General features: G+C 39.6%; 1 protein-coding gene across 3 annotated transcripts in view; it reads right to left on the reverse strand.

Annotated features, from left to right (window-relative positions):
• SCUBE1 (signal peptide, CUB domain and EGF like domain containing 1) overlaps positions 1-27,112 on the reverse strand; it is a 175,454-nt gene that overhangs the window by 72,865 nt on the left and 75,477 nt on the right. For 2 of the 3 annotated variants that reach the window (XM_039382978.1, XM_027730169.2), the window contains exons 5-7: positions 14,302-14,427; positions 7,928-8,044; positions 5,338-5,427 (exon numbers count right to left, since the gene is read on the reverse strand). In XM_039382978.1, the coding sequence (XP_039238912.1) occupies positions 5,338-5,427; positions 7,928-8,044; positions 14,302-14,427 (333 nt within the window). The remainder of the gene's footprint in view (positions 1-5,337; positions 5,428-7,927; positions 8,045-14,301; positions 14,428-27,112) is intronic. The other variant, XM_027730171.2, reaches the window with a different exon arrangement.

A 27,112-nucleotide genomic window follows, 5' to 3' on the forward strand; every position in this document is an offset into this window, starting at 1 on the left:
ACCATCAGTTCTTCTGAGGTCTGGAATCCCAGGAATTTCCAGATGGACTAAGAGAAAGAAGGGGAGAAGGGTGGCTGATGGTGTGGATGTGCACAGGGACAAGACATCTCCAATAAGTGACCTTGCTTTCTACTCCCACCATGATCAGTATGAAGTTCACACCCTGGGTGTGTGCCCTCTGCAATCCCTACTTTATGCAAGATACCTGGAGGAGGATCTTAATTCACTGGAAACAGGGAATGTGGAGGAATGCTCTGGTTAGAGCTGCATGAAATCTGGGAGCCTCTGTGAGGGGCAAGTGCAGAAGGAAGGATGGTGCTTCAGATGGCCCTTCTGTCCTCAGCTCCTGGGGAGTGTGCTCAGCTCACATCAGATGGCTCCACCTCTGCTCACTAACAGTCAGTTGACACAACCTGTCACCTGCAGAGGTAATTTGGTGTGGAAAAGAGCCATAATCAGGTACCTTTCTGCCACTGAGGCAATCAGGTGCTCCAGAGAAAAGCATGCTTGGTGCCCAGGATGAATAGGGTGGCCTCATCCTTAGATAACTGTGGTGTAGGAAAAGATACCACATGTCTGATTATTAAGCTCAGGTGACTCAAGATACATGAAGCTGAGTGCCATTTTTGGTTCAAATGGGTAAACCTAAGCTCTAAAGTTGTAAATCTCTCTGCCTCCTTGATGTAACAGATGCTGAAATGTTTACCTTTGCTGCAAATGCTGTAGGGCACGATGACAAGCTCAAATTGTGGGTTTTTTCTTAATATGATATGAGCAGCTCATTAAAATCCTTTGTAGGTACTGGGCTAAAAATCTGAAATCAAACCAGCTTTGGCCAGGACAGGATGAACACAATTACCTTGGCTGATGTTTCCAGGTACCTCCAGGAGGCACGAGACCGGATGAAAGAGCTGATCAAGTGACATTAAATAATCTGTAGGGATCTTGGGAGACAGCTTCAAGGGAAGAGAACTGCATCACTGTTTCTGATGCAGGTTGCAAATAACCTCATTGATGACCCCAGAAGTCAGTGTCCACTGGAAAAATCTTAAGCTGCCCTGGCACAAAATGAGCCGAACATGTCTCATGAAGGAGTGAATTTCTGGGTAGAGTTTGGCCTTCTGAAGACTTGGGAAGCAATGGCATGACTGTTATTTGCACCATCACACTTCCCCTAAACATGCCAGGGAAATTACTGTGCTCCCTTAACTTCAAGATGGGCTCAGTGTCCTGTTGCTCTTTGCTACACCCAAAAGAACTCTGCAAAACTCTCTTCCTGTGACAAGAAGGAACCAACCTCACAACCAGAGCAAGAACATTCTATTGCCAACGTGAGTTCTTGTAACAGTGATCTCTGGAAAGAATGGAAAAGGTGGATTGAAGGTGAGGAAGATGAACAAAGCCCTGGCAGTTGTTCTGAAGTCACCTGAGGTCGAGCCCAAATGAACCTGATCATCTGAGTGTTAAAGAGAACAGGAAGGAAAATGAAACACAGTGAGAAATGGGTCTAAAAAAATACATCATAAAATTATTTGCTTCTAAGAGTTGATGTAAAGAGTAGCCAAAGAGCAAAGCGTTATCTCCTTAACACCAGACAGTTTTACAGCTCTGCTTCCTCAGAGAGGAAGTTTTGAGCTGCCTGTCACACCTTTGTAAGCAGCTGATTTATTTGTAATGAGGCAGCCCAATGGCATAACTGGTGCTACAAACTCTACTTTTGTGTCCAGTAACATCATGTTCTGTGTACAAGAAAGCTTCAGACAACAGCTCTATAAAAACCCTGAAGCCTTTCTGAGAGAAAGACAGTGGCCAAGAAGGATGTTAAACCCACAAGACTTGATAAATTTACAATTTATTTAATGATAAGGAGCTGGACTGCAGGATGACTCATCTTTACAGTTGTACACTGTGGGGCTGTTTGACTTAGGAGTTCTATCCAGGGCTGCAACAGCAAAAAGAGATATGGAAACATGAATAAAAGCAACCTCCATTGCTGAAGGTGTGACACAGGACCAGATATTTTGGGGATATGTGTATTAGTAGGGCTGAGCAGAAATTTAGTGCTTCTAAAGCTGTGTGCCCACACTAGAATGGTTTTCAGACAGGTAGGCAGGGCAGGATACACTGTGTTTCAAACTCATGCTAGATTTAGGCTCCTTTAACCAGGTAGGGCAGTCTCATGCTATGATGCTGTGATGGGAAAACAGTCCTGGCAAAGAGGTTCCCAAGGAAAAAGAAGGTAAGGGAAAACAGAGAAGGTCAAAGAGAATATTTTCAGAAAAAAAAAAGTGTTGTACCACACAAAACAGAGATTTGAACATAATTTTAAGAGCTGAAGGCAGTGCTCAACTAAGTGCAAGATAGATATACCAGATTTTTAAGAAGACCTGAAGACACTGGTCGTGCCCTACTGGTTTACAGCAAGTGCAAGGTGCTCTGCAACAAGGGGGGTGTAAATGGACCTTACAGATAATGGTACAGCTCTGGTTTTAAATGCCTGGGGGTGTGTGAACTTCTGCAGGGTGAATGTCCTTCCTAATCCACAGACTCTTTCCAAACGTTATGAAAAAAGCTGGATGAAAATCCCTGGGAATCACTGGATGGTTCCAAAGGAAAGTTTCTCGTAGGTCATGAGAGAAGACCAGTTTCTTGTCTGCTTCACAAGACCTAGACAAAAATGCATCTAACAGGGAGGAAGAAAGTGTATTTATTACTTTGCTCTGTTTAAGATTTAGCCCCAGGTCACAGAACCACACCATGACTGGGACACAGCCCCTGTAACAATCAGCCCAAGACACAGAGGTGGCCAGTCTTGGTGTAGCAAAATGACAGCAAAATGTTCTCCTCAAATCATCTTGTGCAAGCTTTTTCTTAACAATTATTCATAATAAATAAGAATATTTAATAATCTTATTATTATTAATAATACCTTGGCTGATATTAAGGGTTATACAGATCATACTCATTTTAATAGTGTGCAGCAAATGACAGGGGACTAGAAATTACCAGCTCAGGACTTGCAACTGAAAGCACCTTTCATTAGACTACTAAAATTACATAAAGTCATCTACTTTTCCTGCTCTCCCAAGACTGCCTGCAGGAGGGCCAAAAATCACAGTCCATTTAGAAAAGCTGGGAAAAAAAAAGTTTCCTGAGGAGCCTTCCAGTACTTGCTAAACCAGCTGTTTAGAAAACATCTGAAGACACCTGGAATTTCACGGAAATGCCACTACACTTCTGAAATGAGTAAGATCCATTAAAAAAAAAAATCAATTCTAAGCATTTCTTTTCTGCTCTAGTTAATGTTTTACTAAGGAATCACTCTCAGCTCTTGGGTGATACCTGCTAATGAAGAGCTAAACGATGTATTTTGCAAAATGGATTTTAAACTATCTCCCTAAACCTATTTCCATAGTCTGTGTTAAGCTTGGAACTTGCAGAGCTGGTGTAATTAAGAAGGCTGTTGCTAATCTTTTTAATGCTAAACTTTTTAATGCCATTTTCCTGGACTCCTGTAAGCAGTGTGAGCTTACTTTCAGGTTGGATAATTACTTTTATGAGAGGGTGAGGCATCAACACAGTGCATTATGTTGCTCAGTACCTCTACACTGTACTGTACATACAATTTTTGATTGGGCAACTCACCATTTACACCTATAGGGCTGCATTTTCAGCAGTCCAGAGGCCTTTGGGCACTTTTTTTCCCCCCTGACTTCCTGTGAGACTATGGGTCTTCTTGAAATTATAGCTAAAAGTGCTAACAGCACATTTCCAAAGCAAGATGAGCAGCCTCACAGCTCCTGTTAGCTCGAATGACTTGAAATAGTGTATCATGAAACAATAAATTGATGTGGCTCACTTGCTAGGTCTGCAAGCTAACTGCAAATTAACCATCACGGATAAGCTAAAAATAAAGGGATATATACCTCCCAGGTTGTCACATGAGGGAAAGTATTCGCCCTCAATATTGTCATCTATTACGATCACAGAGTTATAACACTGTGCCATTTCCAACAAAGGGGTTGTCCTGCTGGTGAGGGGATGGTTTGTCATGGGTGGCAAGACACAAGTGATATGGAAACTTCATAAATGCTGTCACCTACTGCAATTATTAGCCCAGCAATCAGTTAAATATTCAAAGTGAATATTCTGCTCTCCTGGAGGTGGTCACTCCAGGTAGGTGTGGGCACTCACAGCCAGAGCTGAGCTTGTCAGAGGCCAGCAGGACCCTCTCCAAAGGACTCAGTGGTTTTAAGAAATGAAATAGTAAGCCAGAGGGAACAGGGCAGAATCTTGTCCTGCCAGAAGCTCTCCTGTGGGTGGGGAATGCCTGTCTTGTAAATGGGTCCATCTCGCCAATGCTCACTATGTTTAAAACCTAGTGGAAATAACTGTATGTGGTGAGCAGGGCATCAGACTGGAAAAGACAGAGAAATAAACCACCTGAAAACCCCCAAACTGCTGGCTCTGTGTTCTATGTCACACAGAAAGGGTCTGGCAGAGGTCCAGCCACTCTCCCCTCTCTGTTCCCAAAAGGCTGTTCTCACTGTTCCATAAATGGAACATGAAGAAGACAAGCACGAGGGTGTGCAATGGGTTAACCGGGAGCAGAAGCTAAAGAATTATCCTCATTGTTCAGTGCACTTCGTATTCCCTTCCACTCTCGGGCTCCAACAACACAGAGGAACAAGCCATGCTTCAGTCTTGAAAGAAGAACATACTAGAAGCTCACTAGTCACTAGGGAAAGATCTTTCACTGGTTACTGAAACAGCTGCGCAAAGGAAATAAATGAATTTCCAGTCATAATATTTACACTTCAATCAAAAGCACAGGAAATTTTAATTAGGCAAATACAGTTGTTCATTTAACGCCACATATGTAATAGAACATTGGTTTATATCGTCATCATCATCATTGACTTTTAAGTCAACAGGCAGGTCTGCAACAGGAGGTTTTTCAGGAATCCTACGGCAACACATACACACAAACACACAAACCACACGTAAAAAAGTAGCTTGCAAAAGGTAAGTAAGGTTAATGGCAAAAGCTTCTTTCTATGCAGAGGAAACTGAACATTAAAAGCTGCAGCGTTAGAAAAAAAAAAAAGGAAGTTTAAAAACAAGAAATGAAGTTGTACAACAGATGAGAACTTAACAAAATCGGTGACCTTTCCACACAGATGAAGTCGGGTTAAAAAAAACAAACAACAAAAAAACAGCAAGCCAAACCAAAACCAAAGGAGACCAAAACCAAATGAGACCAAAAGAGAACCTCCCCCCCACACACATACAGACAAAAGTGAGAGCACAACAAAGGAAGTGGAAGAAAAGTGTTACCCATAAGTAGCCGCCGTTTCACCCGCTTGTCCACATCAGCTACTGACGTGGCATTGTACTCAGAACTCTCAATTGCAGCCTCATCCTTCTCTAAAACACAAGTAAGGGACAAACATGGAGCAGTTGGTTAATCACAAGCCCAATTTTCCGCTGCCTAAGACAGTTTCTTGGCATGGCACAGCCAAAGCCAAGAAGCAAGGCATGAAAGCACTAAATCCCCGTTAGAGAGTTAATTCCCTTTGAGACCCCAGGAAAAAATTACAGGGTGTTCAGGGAGAGGAGGAAGGAAGAGGGTGAGAAGGGAGAATGGTCGACTGTGAAGTAATTAACGACACACAGGAAGCTGGATTCCTACTGGAGAAGAAGACAGCTAACCATGAGTGCCCCAGAGAGGTGTTAGTGATGAAAATTAAAATTCAGGAAGGCTAGTTAAACAAACTACCAAACTGTGGTTCAGGCTGATGGTGGCACCAAGATCTGAAGGTGGCAGGCAGAAGACTAAGACTAAGACTAAGACTAAGACTAAGACAGACAGAGAGAGCAAGAAGAGTCCGGTGATGGATGCACCATAGTCTTGTACACACTGACACATCAGAGAAGGAGAAACCAAACACCAGCATGCAAATTAAACAAAAAACAACACCAAAAAAATAAACAAACAACAAACCAAACAAACACAAAAAAAGATCAATTTGGGCAGTGCTGGTTGCCTGCTTGTCTATGAAACACTACTAGCTAAACATTCAATGCTAGGAAAGATGTTGCAAGAAGAGGGTTTAGTAATTTTAGAAGCATGCAGTGAGCAAGAAGATGGCATCAAAGATCATTTGACAAGGTGGTCTCTGATATCCTACATGTAAGAGTTTCATACAGCATGATGAGGACTTGGGTTATGCTTCGTTAGAAATACACAGAAACAGTCACAAGTGTGGGAAGAGATGATCAGTAGGTGAAATAAAATTAAAGATTTCTGATACAGGAGAGCGATGGAGAAGCAGCAGCTGGGTAAATAAAATGATTTCTAGGAAGAGGGAAATGCTGATTAGGAAAACTAAAACGAAAAATGCAAGTGGGGACTTTCACATGCAGCAAACGTAAAAAAAAAAAGATAAAAGGTTAAGTCAAGCAAACGAAGACAAAATATGTTAGACAAAGGGTCAACAAGTATTTATCTGGCATTGCAGAAGTTTGCATTCTTGCAGTGATGCCTGGAAAATATACACCACTGAAGACAGCAAACACTGGAATCACTGAGGTGAGGAGGAGGAGGAGGCTGGCAGGTTTTGTTTGTGGCAACACTACATGGTTGAGTGGTAACAAGAAGTTGTTTTGTTTTGTTTTTAACAAGTTCTAGATGGGATCAGGCTGCAATAGAGGCTTTTGTTTGAGTTTTTGTTTTGTTTTGCCTTTTTTTTTTTTTCTCTGTAAATAATTAATAAACGTCAGTTATCAGACAAGACAGGCAATCAGGAACCATCACCAGAAAGCAGGAATAAAAATGTAAAAAAAAAAAAGAAATAAAAAAATTAAAAGTGTTCTAAGAGAAAGAACTATTTAGAGGGACGAAAATCAGCACAGGCAGTAATATGTGACTTACATCACAAGACCAAGGAATGTAACATGGAGTTGTATGTATTACATTACAAAAATGGGGAAAAAAAAGTAAAAAACAGGTGCAGTGTACACAGTTTTTCAAATCATTTTTTACATGCTGGACAAAATAAAACATCAATCCAAGGGTATTAGTGAACGATAATAAACAGAAGATCAATTATCCATTCAATAAAACCTGCTCTCAAAGCCCTCACCAGTGGGAAAACCATTATGGATTTTAGACTCTGATCCGTCACCAAGAATTTTCAAATGTTAACTTGCACTATGCAAAAATATCCTTTTTTTATTTTCTTTTTTTTTTTTTCTTTTAAAGCAGAGTGGAAAGAAATGACATTAAGCAAATAATACATTTTCTAACCATAAATGCTTGCACGGCATCTCCCCAGATGCTCCATCTCTTGAACAGCTTTTTTCCTAATGATATTCTGAATGAAAACTTACTCACTACAGGTATTATAATTTTTACAATCATAAATCATACAACAGGGAAGAAGGCACATCCTGATGACTAATTTTCCCTGATAACAGCTTAGAAAAGAAGATCGTTTTCCTAACCTTGCTTTGTGCAAGGAAGTCTTGACTCATGGAAGCGAAGGGAAGCGCTGAACTTTCATTGGAAATTATGTTCTACACCTTTTTACTTAAAACATTATGTTCTACACCTTTTGACTTCAAAAATTACGTTCTACACCTTTTAACTCGCACAATTAATAGAGTTATGAAGAGAAACAAAAGCTGCACGTGAGTAACAAAGGGGATACTTCATTAACACACGTTTTGACAGAACACGCACAAAATGCTTCTCTCTCAGCACTGTGTGACCTCAGCCACAGCAGGAACTTCTCTCAGCAGTGGTGCTGAACCCCTGTGAGGTACAAACACACCCACACCCACTCATATACACACACACACACAGGTGTAGACATGAGTATTCTGTGAGGAGCACAAAATAAAAGCGCTGCAGAGCAGGACTTACCGATGCAGGTTCGGCCGTCGGAGTGCAGGGCGTACTTCTGGTGACAACCACACACAGGCCCAGTATCTGTGTCATCACAGGTGTGCTGGCAGCCTCCATTCCCATAGTTACAGGTTACTAGTTAAGCCCCAAATGAATGTGTATATATGTATATATAAATAAAACGACAATGAAACCAATTAGTCTGGAGGGCCTTGTGGAACACGGAAGAGCAGTAACATACCAAGACATGAGGCAACATAACATTTTGTGTTTGCAGTTATTTTGTGCTTCTTCTGCTTTTTGCCCCCCTCCCTTATGTCTGTCTCCTGTCCTAACCTCAATCCATGCAGTGGAGAGAGAAAAATCACAGCATGTGCTATATTTTCCCCAGTCTATCTGTATTAATAATTTTAGTAGGGGTGGGTACCCAGTTCCACCTCTTCCTAAAATTCATGTCCAATACACATGTATATTTTCAAGTCTACAGACAGCATCTCTCGTTTGCTCCCCCTTCATCTCCTTGTTTTGAAATGTTACAGTAATTTAAATGCTGACTCCTGCTTTCAGAAGGAACTTCCTCACATTGGTCTTAGCAGAATTTTCCTTCTAGCTTAAGAAAATTTAGAGAAGCAACTTGCAAGATACACTAAAACCAAGATAATGGTTAACAGGGTTTGAAAATCATGTATCTGTCTCTACACTGAGGTTCTATCTAATGCAAGAGGGCTGAGCTCATCTGTTTTCCCACTGAACTCAGTGACCCTGCTTTAATCCCACCTCCTGAAAATGGAGTAGACCGGAATTTTCAGTCACAGTGCCTAGAAGTGAGATTTCCCCCCTCTAGTGTGAGCACCTCAGTGATGAGCTCTCAGTAACCACTGAAATACTGAGCTTAAAATGGAACAGTTCTAAGAAAAGCAACTGAGGGAGACCCACCACAGCACACCCAACAGAATTCCCGTTCAAGCCTCCTGCCAGTGTGGGAACTACGAGCTTACAACTTCAGTCCTTGAAGTCCGGCAAAGATTCCAACAGGAATTGTCCACCTCTCAGGTGAGCACAGACCTGAGGCCACTACGGGTGCATCCCTGGTCCTTCCCACTGAACAGTGGGAATAAAATCCTTGTGCTGTTCAGGGACAGAGGGAACAGCCTCGGTGCCCAGGGCTAAGAACAATCTCTGAGAGAGCCTGCCTGGATTCCCACCTCACTTTCCAGGAATATCTATCCAATTGCAAGGAATGCCAGTGCGAAAGGTGGAGAGCAGCCTGATCCACGTTCCCTTACTGGAGCTTGACAGTTTGTGCACTAGACTGGGAAATGGGAATTGTGGGTTCAGTCCCACCAGACAGAGGAGGGAACTGAACTCACATACCCCAAGTTGTAAGAATCCTAAACTTCCAAGGAATTACATTAAAAAATCCCCCTAAGCAACAGCCACCTTCAGGCATTCTTTCTCCTCTTCCACTTTTACAGGTTAACTAGTCATTTATTTTTGTGGAAAAAACCCCAAACAAACCACCTGAAACAAATAATTCTGCAACATTTCTTTCCCTTCATTACACAGCAGCATTTTAGCTTCTATTTTTGATGCAAACCAAACAAAATTTTATGTCAATTCTCTGTTCTTGAACCTCCCATCTTTGATTTGTGCTAATCCAAGGTAAAGTGATTTTCCTCTACCTTTCCTCCCCTCCTGCCTGACCCCATGTGCCTCTAGGACTATATGGAGGTTCATTCCATGTTTCTATGCCATCACAAATTAACTTAAGGGTCTTGTTTATGCCAGAAGTTTGAATACATTTCAGTATTTTTACTGAGATTTTTAAAGTGCAATCAGCAACAAAGCCCATATTTTAAAAAACTTGACTGCAGTGGTTATTTTTGGCATTCCCTGCTGAAAGCCTCTGCTGGCAGGGATGAAAATATCTGATGTAAATATGAGGAACTTTTCCTTACTATATTTGTCTGTGAAAAAAAATCCAGACTGATGGCATTTATAGTAAACCCTGCAGAATCACACACTTCTTTTATAGTTTCCCTGTATATTAAAGTTACTGGGTCCTGTTCTACCCAGTCAGGGAACACAGACGTAGGTCAGTTCCTTTTCCTGTCTCCTACAAACATTAGTAAATCACGTTTTTGAAGGATTTGAATTTCTGTCTAGACTACAATTTATTTATTTATTTATTTTAAGCAACTTGAGCCAAAATTCTGGAGCTTGACAGCCCTGCAGGTGAAATTGGTACAAAATCCAGTGGTTGTAAAATATGTCATTTCGATTTTCTTCCAGCCCTAATTCCGTGGCAGTGACACGGTGAGAAGTTTCTCTTGCTTAGAGGAAGAAAATCGTAATTATTTAAAAGCAAATGGACATCCAGATCTACTCCATTTTTGTCAGAAAGAATTAAAGCAGTGTTACTGAGAATTCCCAAAGTGTTCTTTTTAAAAATTATTTCTGATTAATCTGGACTCTGCAGCCATGCAAAGGGTTGTGTGCACATTCAGAGTCTATGAAATCCAAGAGGCAAACAAAAAGAGGCAAAATGGTAAATTCTGACAGACACACATCACCTTAAAATATTATAAATCATGTCACAATAAAAGAGATGGAAAATAGTATTTTTTTTTAAACCAAAGGAGAATATACACCTATCTGTTAGAACTCAGACATATTTATTCCCACATAGCAGATTTAAAACCAGAGTAGCACCATTGCTTTAGACACCAGAGCCTACATCCATAGAAATATATATGGACTAGTCTAGAAATGACATTTTGATGATGAAAGACAAGAAACAACTGTCTGGATTAATGTACATATTCCACTAGATAATGATATTGATGGTTAAACTCCCCAGAAGACAGAAAATACCAGAATTCTCACTCTACACCCTAAATCCTGTTTTCAGTGCTTCTCTGAGGTTTCAGAGAATCCTTTTTTTTTTTTTGTTTCTTCCATCTCACATGCCCATGACAAGGAGTATTTGAAAACATGTGGCCAATTATTAAATCCAGCATTTAGTACCCAGTAACTAAAAAAATCCCCCAGGACAACAATGTCCTGATCTTGCCCTGAGAGATATCCCTATGGCTCAGATGCCACAGAATTTGTCACAAGCCAGGTCTTATGGTTTTGTAGAATGGATCTCTGCAACAATTCAAACATTGTAATTCCAGATAAATTAAAAACTGCACTGCTTTTTAACTAAATTGGCCATTAAATACATAATTTACCTTAATATATGGGCGTCTCTTTTTTATGTGATTGAGCTGTGCATGCAACATTGCTTACATTATTTATTCTAGTATAGCTTTAGATTTTTAACATTCTGAAGGTCTTTTACTTGTTTATAACTCTTTTAGGTTGCAACTTGCAGGCATGTATCTGCTGTAGGTTTCCTCTTACTTTTTCAACTTCCAGCTAATAAAGAGATGAACACAAAATGTCCTGGTTTGCTCATATTTGGGGGGGGGAAATCTTCAGTTTATCAAAAATTTCTAATGCAATCATGCTCAGGAGCAGGATCCTAAAATCTCTCACGGACATAGATGCAAAAAGAGGAGGTAAATTCTCATATTTTCTCAATATAATCTGGAACCAAATTCACTACTCTGAAGTCTCTTCTTTCTGCTGCCAGCAAGTATCTATGAGAATCATTGACAAAACATAATATTCTTCTAATAAAGCCATTAAAGCAGTTTTTACAGAAATATCAGTAAACTACCAGAAGCTGAAGTTTACTGAAGTTTTGGATCTAAAGGATGCAGCTCATCTGAGGAATTATGTATGGATCTTGGTGTTTTTCTGGATGACCTCTTGAGGCCCCTTTAGTCCCACTGTTTTCTCAGCACGCTGGGCAACTGAAAAATGGCATCCTTCAAATTTACACCAAGAAACCACTAAGGCTGCAATCTTAAGCACTCAGAAGCTGCAAAATCCCAGACTTCCTGTCCACAGATCCCTTTTATCATGATCTCTCTCCTTACTGACAAATGCAGAAAACACTCCTGTGTCATTCAGTGCACAGGGAAGCTGGGGAAGGTCAGGGCTGTGGAAACAGCTGGGCATCTTTTCCCATTTGCTGCAGAGTGAGAATCAGAGATGGACTGTCAAGAAAGAATGGTCTTGTTCAGACAGAGCCCTAAAAACTCTGATCTACTTCTGCCTTCGCCGTGGAATTCCTACTTAGGGCTTGGCAAGTCACCTGGATCCCTTCTAGTCCAGGTTACTGATACTATATTCCCTTCTCCATGGCATTTGCAGCTACAGCTGGAGCCACCAGGAGCTCGGCTGGGATCACATCACAGTGCTGTAAATGCTGAGCTGGGTTCTGTGTGTTTCTTGTTCATCTCCTATCACTCCTAAATGGCTTTGACATCACCATCTTTATATTCATTTCCCCTCTGTAAGACAGGCAAAGCAGCACTTTGTAACTTGACAAGAATGTTCTGAAAACACACTGCCAACGCCTACAAAGCACTTTGATATTACACTAATGAGTATCATGGGAAAACCCACGAGGAAATTAAAAATTTCAGGTTCACAGTAGGGTTTAAATGCTGTGCAGCAGGAGAGGCATGACACTAAATTATGGAGAGGAGGATGTTGAACACAAGCCTGTTCAATGAGCACTGACCATCATGTACAGTGAATAAAGCAAGACACCAAGAGTGCCTTCCTTATCAGCATGAGGTGATAAATGATCAGATGCTGATTATGTAATTAGAATTTAATGACAATCTTGTCACTTGCAAAACTCCAGCTCAGGGTTTAAGCCAATCCTGCTGAAATGGTCAGCTGTGAAAAAGTTTTTTTAAAAGTCAGTATTTGGTTTCAGAGCTTTATAAAGAGCCTGCTGTAATCTCACAATTATTGTCCCAGGCTATGTGGCTATTTTGTGTTCGTGAGGGCCAGAAGTAGTTGTTTTAAATGAAACTCTGCAACATGCCTGCAGAATGTGTTGTGGGTTTAGGGGCTGGTGCACTCCAAAGTAAGGTCTGCAGCCTTGAAAAACTCAACATCCTCACTCAGAGGTCTGTCAGCAGAAGTTCATTATACTTCCAGCAGAAGTTCATTATACTTCCAGCTACAATGTGAACACCACAGGGGCACAGAATAAATCGAGGTTTTTCACTCTATTAAACCTTGAGGCATTTAGAAATAATGTTCTGGAAAAGGCTTTCATACTCCTGCCACCATCTCAGTATGAAAAGGGATACTGAAATTCCTAAAGAATACACAGTTTGAGGAAACAAATAACAAACAGCATAAATAAACATCCTCTCCCACTTCACCAATGTAGCTGATGCTGCACTGCAATTACCAGCACGCAATGTTCTTCTGATAAACACTGGGAATGGAAATTACCATAAATGCAATTTTTCTCTGTGCTTTTGCCTTTGGCCCTGTGTAACCTCTTAATACCCTGCAGAAATCAGGCTGTATGATATCCTGTGGCATTCCTTGGTGATAATCAAAGGTGATTCTTTTGACTTTGTACTTGGGAACTGATAGCATCTCCCCATGCTTATACAGTGGAGATCTCAGGAAGACAAAACCAGAAGTGTAAGAAAGACTGCCTCAAAAATACTGGCCCTGTGCAAAGCACCAAACATTTTTCACGTTGTTTCATTAAACTTCCTTCTTTTTTGGTCTCTCACAAAGCTACCAAGAAGCTACTGGAGTCAGATCTAACACTCACTGAAGCCACCAGAAAGACTCAATCCTGAAGTTTTCAGGTAATGATGCTGAGGTCAATTATTTCAACCTGAACAGGGAGATTTCTAATTTTGTGTGCTAATGAAGATCTGTATCTTCAGCATCCCAGCTTCAAGAATATGTCACTGGGGGCTTTTCTTTGAAGAAGAGTACACATGATACAGCTGCATGTATCATATGTAATAAAAGGAAAGCTAGACTGTGTGCAGTGGAATCAGGATTAGAGCAATCATTTCCATCCTTCCAAAAAGAGGAATTCACACTCTTAATTTGATAGTCTGGTGGCTTTATCATTAAATCCATTAGTAGAGTTATCAATGCATCTGTCACTATGGTCTTCCCAAATATTGCAAGCCAGAACCCACTATGCTTTGTTTGTGTTGTTTTACAAGGAAAGTCTCCATTAAACTGATCCTTCACTTTTCTGCTTTCATAAGGAGGTAGAAAAATTGTTACTATTTTGTCAAGAGAGCCACTGTCAAGATTTCAACATTCCATCATTCAATCCCTTTTATCCATCCCCAAATACCCCTTCCACAGCAAAAATCCCACACTGCTAACATTACAAATCATCTCTGGCCAAAACAAAGTTAACTCCTTCTGGAACACAACAACAACGAAGAAAACAAGACATTTTTGGGGCATTTGAAATTTAATCTTCATCTACCTACATTTGCAGTCCTTCTGGTTTTTGGCAAGCTCAAAGCCAGGCCTACATTCACAGGCAACCCCACCTTTGGGCGTCTCCCGGCAGATGTGTGCACACCCATGATCTTTGTTCATACAGTTCATACCCTCTGGGAATAAAAAAAAAAAAGAGAGAGAAAAATGGAAATTATTAGTATTGAAGTAAAATTACAAAATGATTATACATCCCCAGTCCTCCAGCAACTTTAACTTTCATTTTGCTTGTTCCACGAGACAAGAGGACAGAGTTGAAAAGAGATTTATAATCAACAAAACAGTGTAATACAAGTCAAACTTCCTCCTGGGCAAATACTGCTGTGGACTATAGGGTGTCTCTGTTGCACGTGGAAACTCAGAACTTGTGACTTACTTATTCTGTATCTATATTTTAATCTTCCATGAAAATGTCATGGATTTAAAGGATACTCCAGCAATGTCCCACTGGTGATTATCAGAGTTCAACAACTGAACTCACTGTCATTTTTTTCCTTGTATAAATTTAATGGCTGTTACTGCCTGGTGCATTTTTATTTGCCTGTTAACATGGTTTATATTTTCTAACACACAAAATCCATCAAATACTATAACTAAGTGGATCTGTTTCTTTTCTGCTGTTTGTTATGCACCTCAATTATCTGTCACCTCCAACAAACCTACCACCACTTTTCCCTTTGACTCTATGAAACAAAACACACAAATATCCAAGTGCCGTGGGTGGATTCCTGGTAATGTTTGTGCCAGGGAACAGTGTAAATCAGCTTTCTTTGAACCATCACAGTGCCAATTTTAGCTTTCTAAACCATGTAAGTGATTTAGATACTGAATGCACCTTATGCTCTTAGAGCCTTTCACTGCTGTGTTAATTCAAACCCCACATATTCACAGAAATCTTGAACTCAGCTCTTATGGGTCAGCATCTAACATTCCTTGTGGGAACGAAGGTTAGCCACATTTGCATTACAAAGCCTTCCCAGACTTCCCCTTGGATATCTGAGTGGAAAGGAGAGACAAATTCTCTCAGAGTACACCGACAGAGAATTCACAGTGTAACTCAGCTTGCTGCCCAAAACCAGCATTTATTCCCCAAAACACTGGTGTGAGCAACATCAGTGTGGACTCAAGAAGGCACTTGACACTTTGCAACACCTACTCCTATCTATTCTAGGCTAATTTTTCAAAATAACTCCAGTGTAAAATGTTCAGCTTAAATCTACTGTAAGCAAATGGGAGTTTTTTGTACAAATTTCTGAGGAGGAAATGCTACAGAAAGCCAGAGATTCCCTCAGGTTGTCAGAAGTTAACAGCTTCAAGAAGTTTTTTCTCTCCTCAGTTTTACCTCTGAAAGGTTTATATCAGCAGAGGAATGAAAAACACACATCACCAGTCCTACAGAAGATATCAGGATCTTAAACCTCATCACCTGTAACAACCCACATTATAGACAGCAGATATATTTATTACTTCTGAATTCCCCTCTGTGTTGTCCTTGATAAGTCTTAAAACTTGCCAAAACACAAAATAAGTTATTCTTTGTAAACTTTGCAGCCTGGACAACAGATGCTATTGTGAGACACAATACATCCTATAAGCCATAATACCATCCTACACATCAAAGTGAGGTATGAACGTTTTGTTTGGCTGAACAGACACAAGAAACCTGGGAATGGCCTTAGTGAAGGTTTTGAGGCATTTTATAATCTCTTTCTCTCCACTTCTCCCAACAAAGGATTTCAGACACAATGTGTTTGTCAAACTGCATTCCTGTGCACTCCAGCTCTGCCCAGAAAAGGATCTGGGAAAGATAACACATGGCTGATTGAGTCACACTGCTGAGGCAATGAGGAGAGGGAATTACATAGATGAAAGAAGATATTTAAGGGCCCAGAAGTGTAATGAAGCAAGTGATTTTTCACTGGTTACTTACAGATAGTGAATATCTGCCATTGTTAAAATCACTTGGGAAGACAACATAAAATACTGGGGGAAATCGAAGCTCAAAATCATTACACTGTGAAACAAAAGTGAGACAAGAGTAGAATTTTATCCTGCTATTTGTGTGTAAGACCACAATATTTCAGTTACTGTATTAATTATTTTAGCTACTGTATGAATCAGGTAGTCAGAGTTGTAGAAAAACTATTTCAGTTCCATGTTTAGCTGGAGATCACCACAGAAATCTCCTAAGTCTGAAATTCATTATTTTAGATAATGCTAAGTTTTTTCCTAGTGAAATGAAAGGCTATTATTTTTCAGTCAAGAGCAGGAACTCGGACACAATGAAAATTCTCATTTTTATTTCAGCATTTTTCAAAATCCCTAAAAATTAAATTACAAAAAACTGCTAAGCAAAACTTTTCTAGCCTGAAGAAATATACTGAAAGAAGAATGCAGCAAATTTTACCTTGCTAAAAAAAAGGTGATCTAAACCAAATTTGTCTTAATTGGCAAATAGTTCTAATAATTCCAAATTTAAATTTTTCAGCAAATACAGTATTTGGCCAGATATCTTCTGTATCAATCTACATACACAAGTAATTTATGAATCATTGTTGATAAATAAAGTTTACCTTTTTTGCAAGCTGACTCTTCAGACGATATTGAATCTTTAATGATACAGCATATAAATCACACTAAAAATTTACAAAAATATGCTAAACACCTTCCTAGTAATAATTTTTGTTGCTATAGAAATGCATATAAATGGGAGAGAAAAATATTCCTAAAATGACTTTGTTCAGTATTCTTGTCAGCATCTGCATCACTCAGGTTTGGAACACCAGGAGCTGTTCCCAGCTGGGATTTTTGCAGGGATCTGCATGTCCCAGCTTCTAGAACTGATGATAATTTGGGTCAAGTGAAAAACCACAGTTCTCAAATGTAGGGAGAGTCTAAATGTTGGTAAAAGAGAAGTCTGTACATAAAAAAAAAAAATAAATTCATTATTTTATCGTCATGACACTAAAATGCCCAGTGTTGAAAAGTCTTACATATTAACTGTTAATAAAAGCAGCATCTTAATTCCACGTGCTGTTACTCAAGGTAATCTCTAAAGCCAGCACATGGGTGCATGTTCCCTTTGGCAGTGCTGGCAGACAGCAAAATAAACTTTTGGAACACAGACACATTCTCAGCAAATTCACCTTACAGACAGCAAAAACAGAATCCACTGGAAAATATAAACAGGAAGAGAAATGCCACTTGAGAAAGAAAAACACTAATCTAATTAAAACTAAATCCTCTCTCAGCATTCTAGATACGACTTGAGAAACTCTCTCCTGTTGCATTCTTGGATTTTTTTCTGACTTTGAGTTACAAAAGGTTGTTCATGGGAGTGTGTCAGACATTGTCCTGTGCACCCACAACCCACAGGCAGTTTTGTTCCTGGCCTAGGAGAGCTTTGGGTGTGAGTCTACCCTGTTAATCCAGTCTGCCACCTGGTTATCACAGATCTCCTAATAGTGCTGTTCTGCAAAATGTTCAGTCTGATACAATGACCCCTCCATTGTATTATGCTCTAAAAATGTTTTCAGCTCAATGGCTCTGAAAGTGCTTAAATCAGCCTGACTGTGACAACTAAGGTACTGATCAGCCTTTATTTTTCATTAACACTGCCTGTTCTCATCTTAATTAACACTTCTAGCAATTATTTCACCCCGTGGCTCATCATATATGCTCAGACTGTCCTCTGTGTTGTCATCATCTCACTTACTCTGTGTTTACATTGCTGCTGTTTTTATAACTTTCAAATAAACAAGCTGATTCCAAACACAGTCCAAAAAAGACTACTTAAATTGCACCGAAGAAAAAACACAGGAATAACTTTTAGAGTGTTGTCAGACTACATGGACTTGAATGTGGTAAGAAAATATAAGAGATCTTGAACTTAACCTGTATATACACACTGGCATGCACAGCAGCATGTGCACTGTTTACACTCAGTCCTCAAAGCTACATAATCACATTCTTTTTTCTGTTGATAAGTTAACTTTAGCACCAGGTACACAGTGAAATCTCTTATTAGAGTTGCAACATGAGATACAAAAAAAAGCGTCTTATAAAAAATAATTTCAAAAGTTGTAGACATGATTTATGAAATTAATACATCACACATAATTTAAATGATTCTGTTCCAGTAACTCCCAGAAGAGCTAAAAAGACACTAAATATAAGTCATATTCAAGTCATTGAATTGATGGACTCGGAGAAGCCACAGTGCTTAACTATTTCTGAACTGTTTTAAACACTTTTCTGAACATAACCCACAAGTAAAGTAAAGCATAAACCTTTATGTTATTACAAAAACCATGCAATTGTTGTGGTGAGTGTCTCTCCATCAATATTAGTTATAGGGGATAATTACTTCTGCTTGGGTACAGGATCCATGTGGTGCCACAAAACTGCTACTGGGGATATTCAGGGATTTCAGGACTTTTCTCTTTTGGAGAACTGCTAATTTAAGGAATGGTAGAGTTCAACTGCAACAGGATCAGTTGATACAGTTCATAGCAAAATCTCATAGCAAAATATAACAATACCAACCATGTTGTAATTGTAATAACTATAAAGAAAGAAAGAGAATGTGGTGTGAAATATAATGTTTTTAGACGATGTGATTGTCACTTATGGTCCTTCTTCCATGCCTGGTGCTGGGAAGAGGGGAATATATTTACAGCAGCAGAGAGAGGAAAGAATGCAAGAGGAAAACAAGCATTCCCATTTTAGTTGTTTACTAAACTATTAACGTAATGGGATTTTTTTTTGTTTACTTTTTAAAAATTGTGTGAGAAACTACAGCACTTACAAAAACCCCCCAGTGGTCAATGACCAAGCAACTTAGAAAATTGACAAAGACAACTCCTCTCCCAGGGTTCTTACTCTGTGAGGAATGGAATCCAACCAGAAGACACTAAGTTTCTGATGGAGATGGGAACACGATGGTAGTGAAAATGTGAGATGGCTGTTTTAATGTAGCCAAATGCTACATTATTCATGCAAATTTTTGTCATATAAAAAACACACTGTTAACTTTTTTGTTGTGTGGCTTTGTGGAAAGCAGCTCCCCATCCCCACCTGTGAGCGTCCCTGCTTTGGCCTTCTAACTCCAACATCTCATGTGCATCTCAAGAGTGATGAAAATCAGCATTTGGCTGAACAATCCCATTACAGCCAACAAATACATATGGTCAGATCTCAGGCCCATTAAAGCAGAAGGACTGTTTTCCAACAGCCTGGAATGCTGCACAGTTGCTTCAGATCTTCTGGACATTTCTGGCTCACTAATAAGAGCCTGATTCTGGGATGTGAAGAATGTCTGGGTGAGCTCGGTCCCCCAGGGAGAGCTTAAGTTGGTTTCATCTCCAAACAGAATGTCCTTACTTGAGGATAAAACCCCTCTCAAGATTCGCCCTCTTCAGCAAGGAAATGGAGGGTGAAATAAATTGATTGAGGTGATCACAACATGATGGGTACAAAGCATCCACCTAAGAACAGACCTGCAGAGCCAAGTGAGAAACCTGGCATTGGCTAAACTGGGAATGTAACAATCTGAGTCATGGGCTAATGTTTTCTGTATTCACTGAAAGAACAACAAACTTCCTATCTTCATTCCTTGGTTCTGCCTAAAGCTTTAGGAAAATGTAGTTGTTTCAGTGACTACAACTCACCCCAACAGAGGTTAAAAAGCAAACAAATAAAGCAGGCAAGCTGACCCCCAAGGAAACAGAATCCTACGCTATTAAGTAGTGAAAAGTAGAGAAATCCTGGACATCATACAAGGAAACAGCTGCTGGTACCTTATAAAATAAACAAATTCAAGTTTGTTTAGCAATGACATGTGTTTTCAGTTGGGACCTAAAATGTGCTCAGGGACAGCATCTTCAGCAGCCTGATGGCTGGCAGGATGTTCCTGCTCTGAGTGGCAGCCAGAAAAGCACATGTGTCATCCAGCCATGGAGAGGGATTTGGTCTTAAGGTTTAGAAAGAGTGTCAGAAATAAAACTCCATTCTGTCAGTGAGGGCAAAGATTTGCAATTCTGCAAAGGTGCTGTGAATTCAGAAGAGAGGAGAGAAGGATTAAGGAAGTGATGAGAATGAACGGACCAAATTTAAATTAGCAGAAAAACCATGGAAGTAGGGAAAGGAGACGGGATCAAAAATTGCCAGAAAATGTCAGCAATTCCCCTGGGATCAAGAGGAGGATAAAAAAGACTGGCTGAAATCCATATCAGCTTGGTTGTGACCAATCTGTGATGGCTTTTTGGTGGAACACATGAAAGAAGTTCTGCAATCTCAGTCTGCTTCCCACGTTGCAGAGCTACCAAGAGAAGCTGATGCTCACTGAGAACCCTTTCCAATAGTCTCTGTTACCTTCTCACACATAGATATGGATCATCTCAAATAAAAATTCAGCAAGACAGCCCACAGAACATGTGTTGCTGCTGCTCTGGCAGAATTAAGAGTGTCGGTCTCTGCCAGTTGCACCTGATATTAACCACTGATTTCACACAAAGGGAAATAAAGGGAAATAAATGGCAAGGGGAGAGATAGATAAGGACAAGAAAGTGAAATAAAACACAGTTGACACTACAGTTTTCATCTTTAAATAGCAATTCCTTAAACAGTAAAGCAAAGCAAAAGAGAAGGTTGGTTTTCAGGGAGACACTGCCACGCCATGACCTCCAGACACTCATTCACAGCAGCAGGAGTTCAGTAAATACAAAGAAACTCTGAGTTGTCACAAGAATAAGAAACTCCCACATTATTTTTTTAAAATATTTTGGGCCTCTCAGCATGCTAGAGCTACGAAAACCTGTCTCACCTCTTTTCTGAAAGTCTCTAGAGACAAAAAGTACCTGTTTACAACATAGTAAAATTGGAGAACATTAGACCAGACAATGGCAAGGAAATGTTTTTTCCCCTCCCTGATCACAGGAAAAGTCAGTATTTAATCAAACATTCACCACCTCTACCAAGTGAAACTTCTCACAAAGATGGAGCAAAGATTTTTAGATCTCCAATAAAGACTTAAAATAATCTCAGAAAGAGGTTTGCACAAATATAAATAAATAATTTAATTGAAAAGGTGGCTTTTCATTAGTGAGAAGGTTTTGAACCAGGTCTAAGCAAAAATTAAATCATTATAGTATCATTTTTGTAAAGATAAGGCAAGAGATGGGATGAGAGGATTAAAAAAAAAGAATACTAAAATCGCAATTTTTTTCCTCCTGAAATCTGCACAACTGACACGAGACAGACTTGGCTTCCAGAAATATTCCTAATAAAATGTTTTAAAGATAAATATTTCTAGGGCACTTTTTCAAACACACAGAGTATATTCAAATAGATGGAACAACAGTAAATATTTCAACACCGCTTTTCTTTGCAGGAACTCCCTCACATCGAAATTTCATAACTTCTTGCAAAATCCTGTAATTAAACATAAAATGAACATGTGCTCAATCAGCCCCCTTGGAAGCCAGAAGTAGGTTGACTTACTGACTCTGCCCTTCAGGAAAGCTGTGTAGTAAATAAAATCCTGCAAAGCAGGAGGAAGAAACAGATTCTTCTTCTGGGCTCCTCTTGAGCTTCAACTACAACACTTTATTCCTCGTGGAACCAGCTGATCATCAAGGGCCCTGGATGTGTGTGAGGGTTTCCTTTCGAGCTCCAAGTGGAAGAATGACCTCAGCAATGCCTGTTCTGCACTGGGAATATTCTCACAACTCTCCAATTCTTTTTCAGGAAAGCGAGAGCCTCCTGTGGCCTTGACTTACAGCAAGGCATAAAACACTCCAAATCAGACAACACTGTCTGAAGAAATCTGATACTAATTTTACTATTCCAGAAAGATTATTTTATTACCATGAACACAACATGTACAGGCATTTCTAGGTGTCGATGGTTGGAAAAAGTTTTGCACAAACACTACAATTTTTCCTATTTTCTTTTTTACATCAACAGAAAATACAGTGTAAGATTAATTATCAAAATGATTCAGGACACTATAGTGTATGTATCTACAGATACTATGTACTATTATTAACATATGTTGGGATCTATATATATTTATGTAATATTTAATATAAAATAATAATTTTATATAATGAATATTCATAACTATATCTAATACTATATTTACTAGCACATCTACAACCTATTTAAACCCAAGAATATGCTGTGCAAGAAGTGAAGGCTGCTCTCTGTTCCACAGGTAAATATGGAGCACAGATGGAATGATTATCTTAGACCAGGATTATCATTTTTGTAGGGCTAAACATGACCAAGACCTAAAGCTCATCCTGTTACTTTGTTCCTCACAAAATAAACACTGACCAGGATGTCAAGGAATTCCTAGACTTGCCCCCTGCAGAAAGGACCATGTAGCACAAAGGTGGTCAAAGATAAGGGATAAAGAAATAATTTCCAGCCTCCTGGTCAGTTTTTTGGGGTCACCTCAGCTCTAGAAAGCTGCATGTGAAGGAACATCCATGTGTAGCTGTGCTATAGTCCCCAGAGCTCCACATTTCCATCAACATTCTGAGAGGAGAAGAATCCAGTGGTCAAAGCTGTTGTCCAAATAACCAAACTGCTGATTTCTACCAGCTGTGCTGACTTCCAGAAAAATCATGTGCAACTCAGAACCAAAATCCTAACAGTGTACTTCGAGTTAACTACATATCCTCTCAAAAACTGGTATATTTAAGTAGTATTTTTACACATTACACAAGTCCTTTTTAGGTGCCAAGTGTTCACGTGTTCAAGGTTTGTCCAGCCCACTTCCAAGCACCATGGATGTGCAGGACACAGTTTGGTCTGTGGGGAAGTGAGCCAAGAAGGTGCACACCAGGGTGCCAGAGTGGAGAATGGATTTCAAACTTGGTTCAAACTGCAATAAATTCCCTTCTTTCTTTTTTTTTTTTTTTAATAAAAACACATATTTCATTGGTGAGCATCAGAGAAATAAAGGAATCCAATCCAGAACTGGAACGGAGGCAAGAAAGAATAAAATTACACTGTGCCTTAGAAAATGCTACAGCTTCTAAAATGTTAATATTAGCAAGACTTTACATACCTGAGGAGAATGGAAAACTGAATATGAAAGCCAATATATGTTTATAAACTGCCTTGTGAAGCAGCAATTGGATTTCCTATCAAAATGTGCTAAGATGTGTGCAGTGTCTGGGGTAAAAGTAATGTTATCTGGAGTGTTGTCACAACTAAATAACTAATAAGCTCAGGGTGTTTGGCTCCTCCATTCCCCTCTGTCTCTTAACTGATTATTCAGTGAGTCTGGTGCTAGAACTCATAAATTTCAAAATTCTTTCAAGTATTTTTTTGTCTTTCTGATCAAAGAAATGTTTATGTATCCTTCCCATACTGTGTCCCTTTAAACCATTGGCTTTTTCAAAGTGTTGTTTTTTTTTTTTTTAACACCATAATGTGATGTACACAGAGAGGTAAATGATGTCAGAATCCTTTCTGCCCCAAACCAGTCTGTAAATCTTCAGAAAAGCAAAGTTCATGGGTGCATTTAAAAGGGGCACAATCTGTTTGTGCTTAAAAGAAAGTCCCCGTTTTTTTGTGTGTGCAGAATAACAATGCCAGAATTAATTATTCCAAAGAACTGTTGCCATGGTGATGCCATCAATAACATCATTTTCTGCATCCTTGTCCTTTAAACACATAAGGAACGCAACAAGCATTGGTAAATGTGAAAAAAGAACAATTACCTTTTCTCTCTCAACAGCAGAGGAAGCCTTTTTTTTCACCTCATCAATAGAAAATTATGTAGAAAGGAATAATAAAGACTGTTACAAGAAGCACCAAGAAGCCTATTAGTGACAAAGGCTTTTTTTTCTCTTTCCATGAATAATTACAGCTCTTCAAGAAGAAATCAGCCCAGGCTAAGGACCCTTTGCAAGCTTTAGATGGTAAAACAAACATTTGACTATACAAGGATTTCCCTTTCATGTACCTTTCCAAGGAAAAACAACTAAAATCCAGAGTGAAATGAGAGAGAGAAAACCCAGAGAAACATCTGCTGCAATTAAATTTGCAGAACCCTGCACATTCACCTTAAAGACTCATAACAAAAGCAACTAGATTAGTGACAGAATCAATATAAATTTTAAGTTGTCTGTAGTGGGTAACTCAGGCTTTTTAAGTTGTATAATAACAGGAAGCTGCTCTCATTCTGTACAAATGGGGGAAACAGGATTTCAACAGTGGATGTTGGAAAACACTGTTCAATTTAAAACCTCAATGGCCAAAGCAAAATGGTAGAGATGCACTTACTACACAAAGTCAGTTCATAAATAATGGAACCTTCACCAGAGCAAGATGTGACTGCAGGGACTTTTAAGGGTCACATAATTAGGAAGCCCTTCTGAAACATTACACTTTTGTCCTGACTCTGACGGCAAATGGGAGCCCTGAACGTGCTGCTCAGTGTTTCCTGCAGACAGTAAAGCCCAATGTTCTGTGCATTGGCTTGTTTATATTTTTTGGACCTTTCTCTACATACCCATACTAAGGCCAGAGGCTGAAGATGGTGAAGGGAAAATCTCCTGCTTCCTTCTTGCCTACAGGTAGTAAAAGGAACATAAGTGAGAGGAAAGAGTGTAGGAAAGGAGCAATGTTTGCTGAAGATGAGGAGCTGGTAAGCTCAGACATGTAGGTCCCACAGAGTAAGACCAAAGGGCCACTAGGATTAATGACAGCAGAAAACTAATCAGGTTTAAAGCAGTAAAATTCATAGATTAAGATGATGCAGTTCCAAACTTTTCAGCTGAATGAGAGTGGTCTGTGAGAAAAAGACAATAAGTTAATCACGTGGCAGCAAAGTCTGAGCTAGTTAGGAAAGGGAACTCGAGAGGTTTGGATCTTTTCCTGCACACGTTATTGTCTTACACTGCCCTGTGATTCCTCACTGCTTGTCCACCTCTAACGTGAGAGAATGCTTGCTCACTTTGGATAGCTCCTTCAGCTCTCCACTTGTTACTGTGCAAATCCTACAGGAATGGTGAGCCAGTGAGGATGAACAACATATGGAGATGGCAGGAGCCAATTCTCTTCCTTTCTGGTTTAGAGCTTGTGCGGTGTTTCAAAGTGTTCCAGTTTAAATGCTAACACTGTTCTCCTTAATGCAAAAAAAAAAGGTTTCAAAACTCTTTCTAGATTTCAACACATTTAGGAATTGTTTAGAAAGCTCCATGGAAAGGTTTTAATAGAGCAGCTGATGGCCTAACTCAGCTTATCTGAGGGGCTCTTCACCAAACTCCCCAGAAAAGAGCAATTAGTGACATCTATTTCTCAGTATCCAAACATCACCCTTCAACTCTGAAGCTGAAGGAATAAAAGACAAATCAGAAAAAGAAGGGAATGATGGTTCCCTTCCATTTGGATTTGCCTCAGACTTCGAAAAAAAAAAAGTCTACTTCTGTAATTTCCTAGCTGGACTCGACAGGCTGAAAGCTGGATGGCAATTCCCAGTTTCCTGGTCCCTCAGATCAACACTCCTGCCTGGTTGTCAACAAACCAAACCAATTGTTTTGATGAACTGGTGAGAGGCTCCTGAACTCCTCTGAGATACTTTCAAGGCCAGTGGAAGTTTATATGCTTAATTTATGGGGTAAGTATTAAAAGTGTACATGTGTTTTATTAAGCAACAGTTTCTTAACTCTGCTGAGCTCTGTGGCTCAAAGGACACTCAGTAATTTTAATTGCCTGTAGGTTACCTCAGAATGCATAAGGGTCACTACAATGTGAACACGTTCTTACACAGATCTTTGAGAAAAATTTCCTTTAATTTTTATCCTGAAGAGAGAAAAAAGCTTGTGAGATGAGACATCTCAAGAAGATACGCCACTAGTTACAATATTATTCTCCATCAGTAATTAAAAAAGAAATTAAATTCCTTACATTAATCAGGCATTAGCTAAATCATTCTCTTTTTGTGTCCCCTGAATCCTCAAATGGAATTTCCTCCATTGGATCATGTAAAACTGTACCACTTTTAATAGGAAAGCAGAAGGAATGATGTAAAAAATTAAACTCCTCTATGCTAACATATTCTAAATGGTAGTGATGCTTCTCAGGAGAGAAAGATCTTTCCATTTTAGGCATGTTTGCAGAATGGAAACCTGGAGATGAACCCTAAAATGCGCCTTTGTGACTATTTAGAATTAATAAAATTTTCGCTGTGGCTGGACTACCACAAAAAAAGCAAACTACATCGTGCCATATCCTGATTAAAACTCCAGTTGTTTTCATGGCCTCTCCAACAATCCATCCACCTCTACACGACCACCATTTCTACCTGAATGGGTGTATTTCCCCTACACTTAAGTTACAAAAGTATTTTTAAAATGTCCTCAAAAATAGCACTGAAAACTTTAATGACATATTTTCTGGCCACAGCCTACCCAACAAAAGTGCATCTTACAGCTGCTCTTTTATCACCAGGGAGGTAACAGGGGAGACTTTTTGTGACACATCTTTGCCAGATCCTTGGCTGAGAGAAAAATGAAAGCTCTAAGTGCGTGGGCATTGCTGAGATGGGTCCAGGGAAGAGGAAAAATAAGGAGATGAAGGGACAGTCAGTCTGTGTCCGTAGAGAACATGGTTAATAATGCTGGCACGCAGCATATAAACCATCAGCAGAGAAGGTGTGGGTCACAGTCCCACTCTGGAGAAGGAAAGGCAAGTCCCACAAAGGGAAGGAAAGCAAAGCTGTCTTTGATGAAGTGCTGGAAGTGGTCTGCTGTGGATATGGAACAGGGGAGGTGGTGTGCTGAG

Source organism: Pipra filicauda, unplaced genomic scaffold (genome assembly GCF_003945595.2).
Source record: "Pipra filicauda isolate LSUMZ 115617 unplaced genomic scaffold, ASM394559v2 scaffold292_size926685_pilon, whole genome shotgun sequence".
NCBI classification, from domain to species: domain Eukaryota; kingdom Metazoa; phylum Chordata; class Aves; order Passeriformes; family Pipridae; genus Pipra; species Pipra filicauda.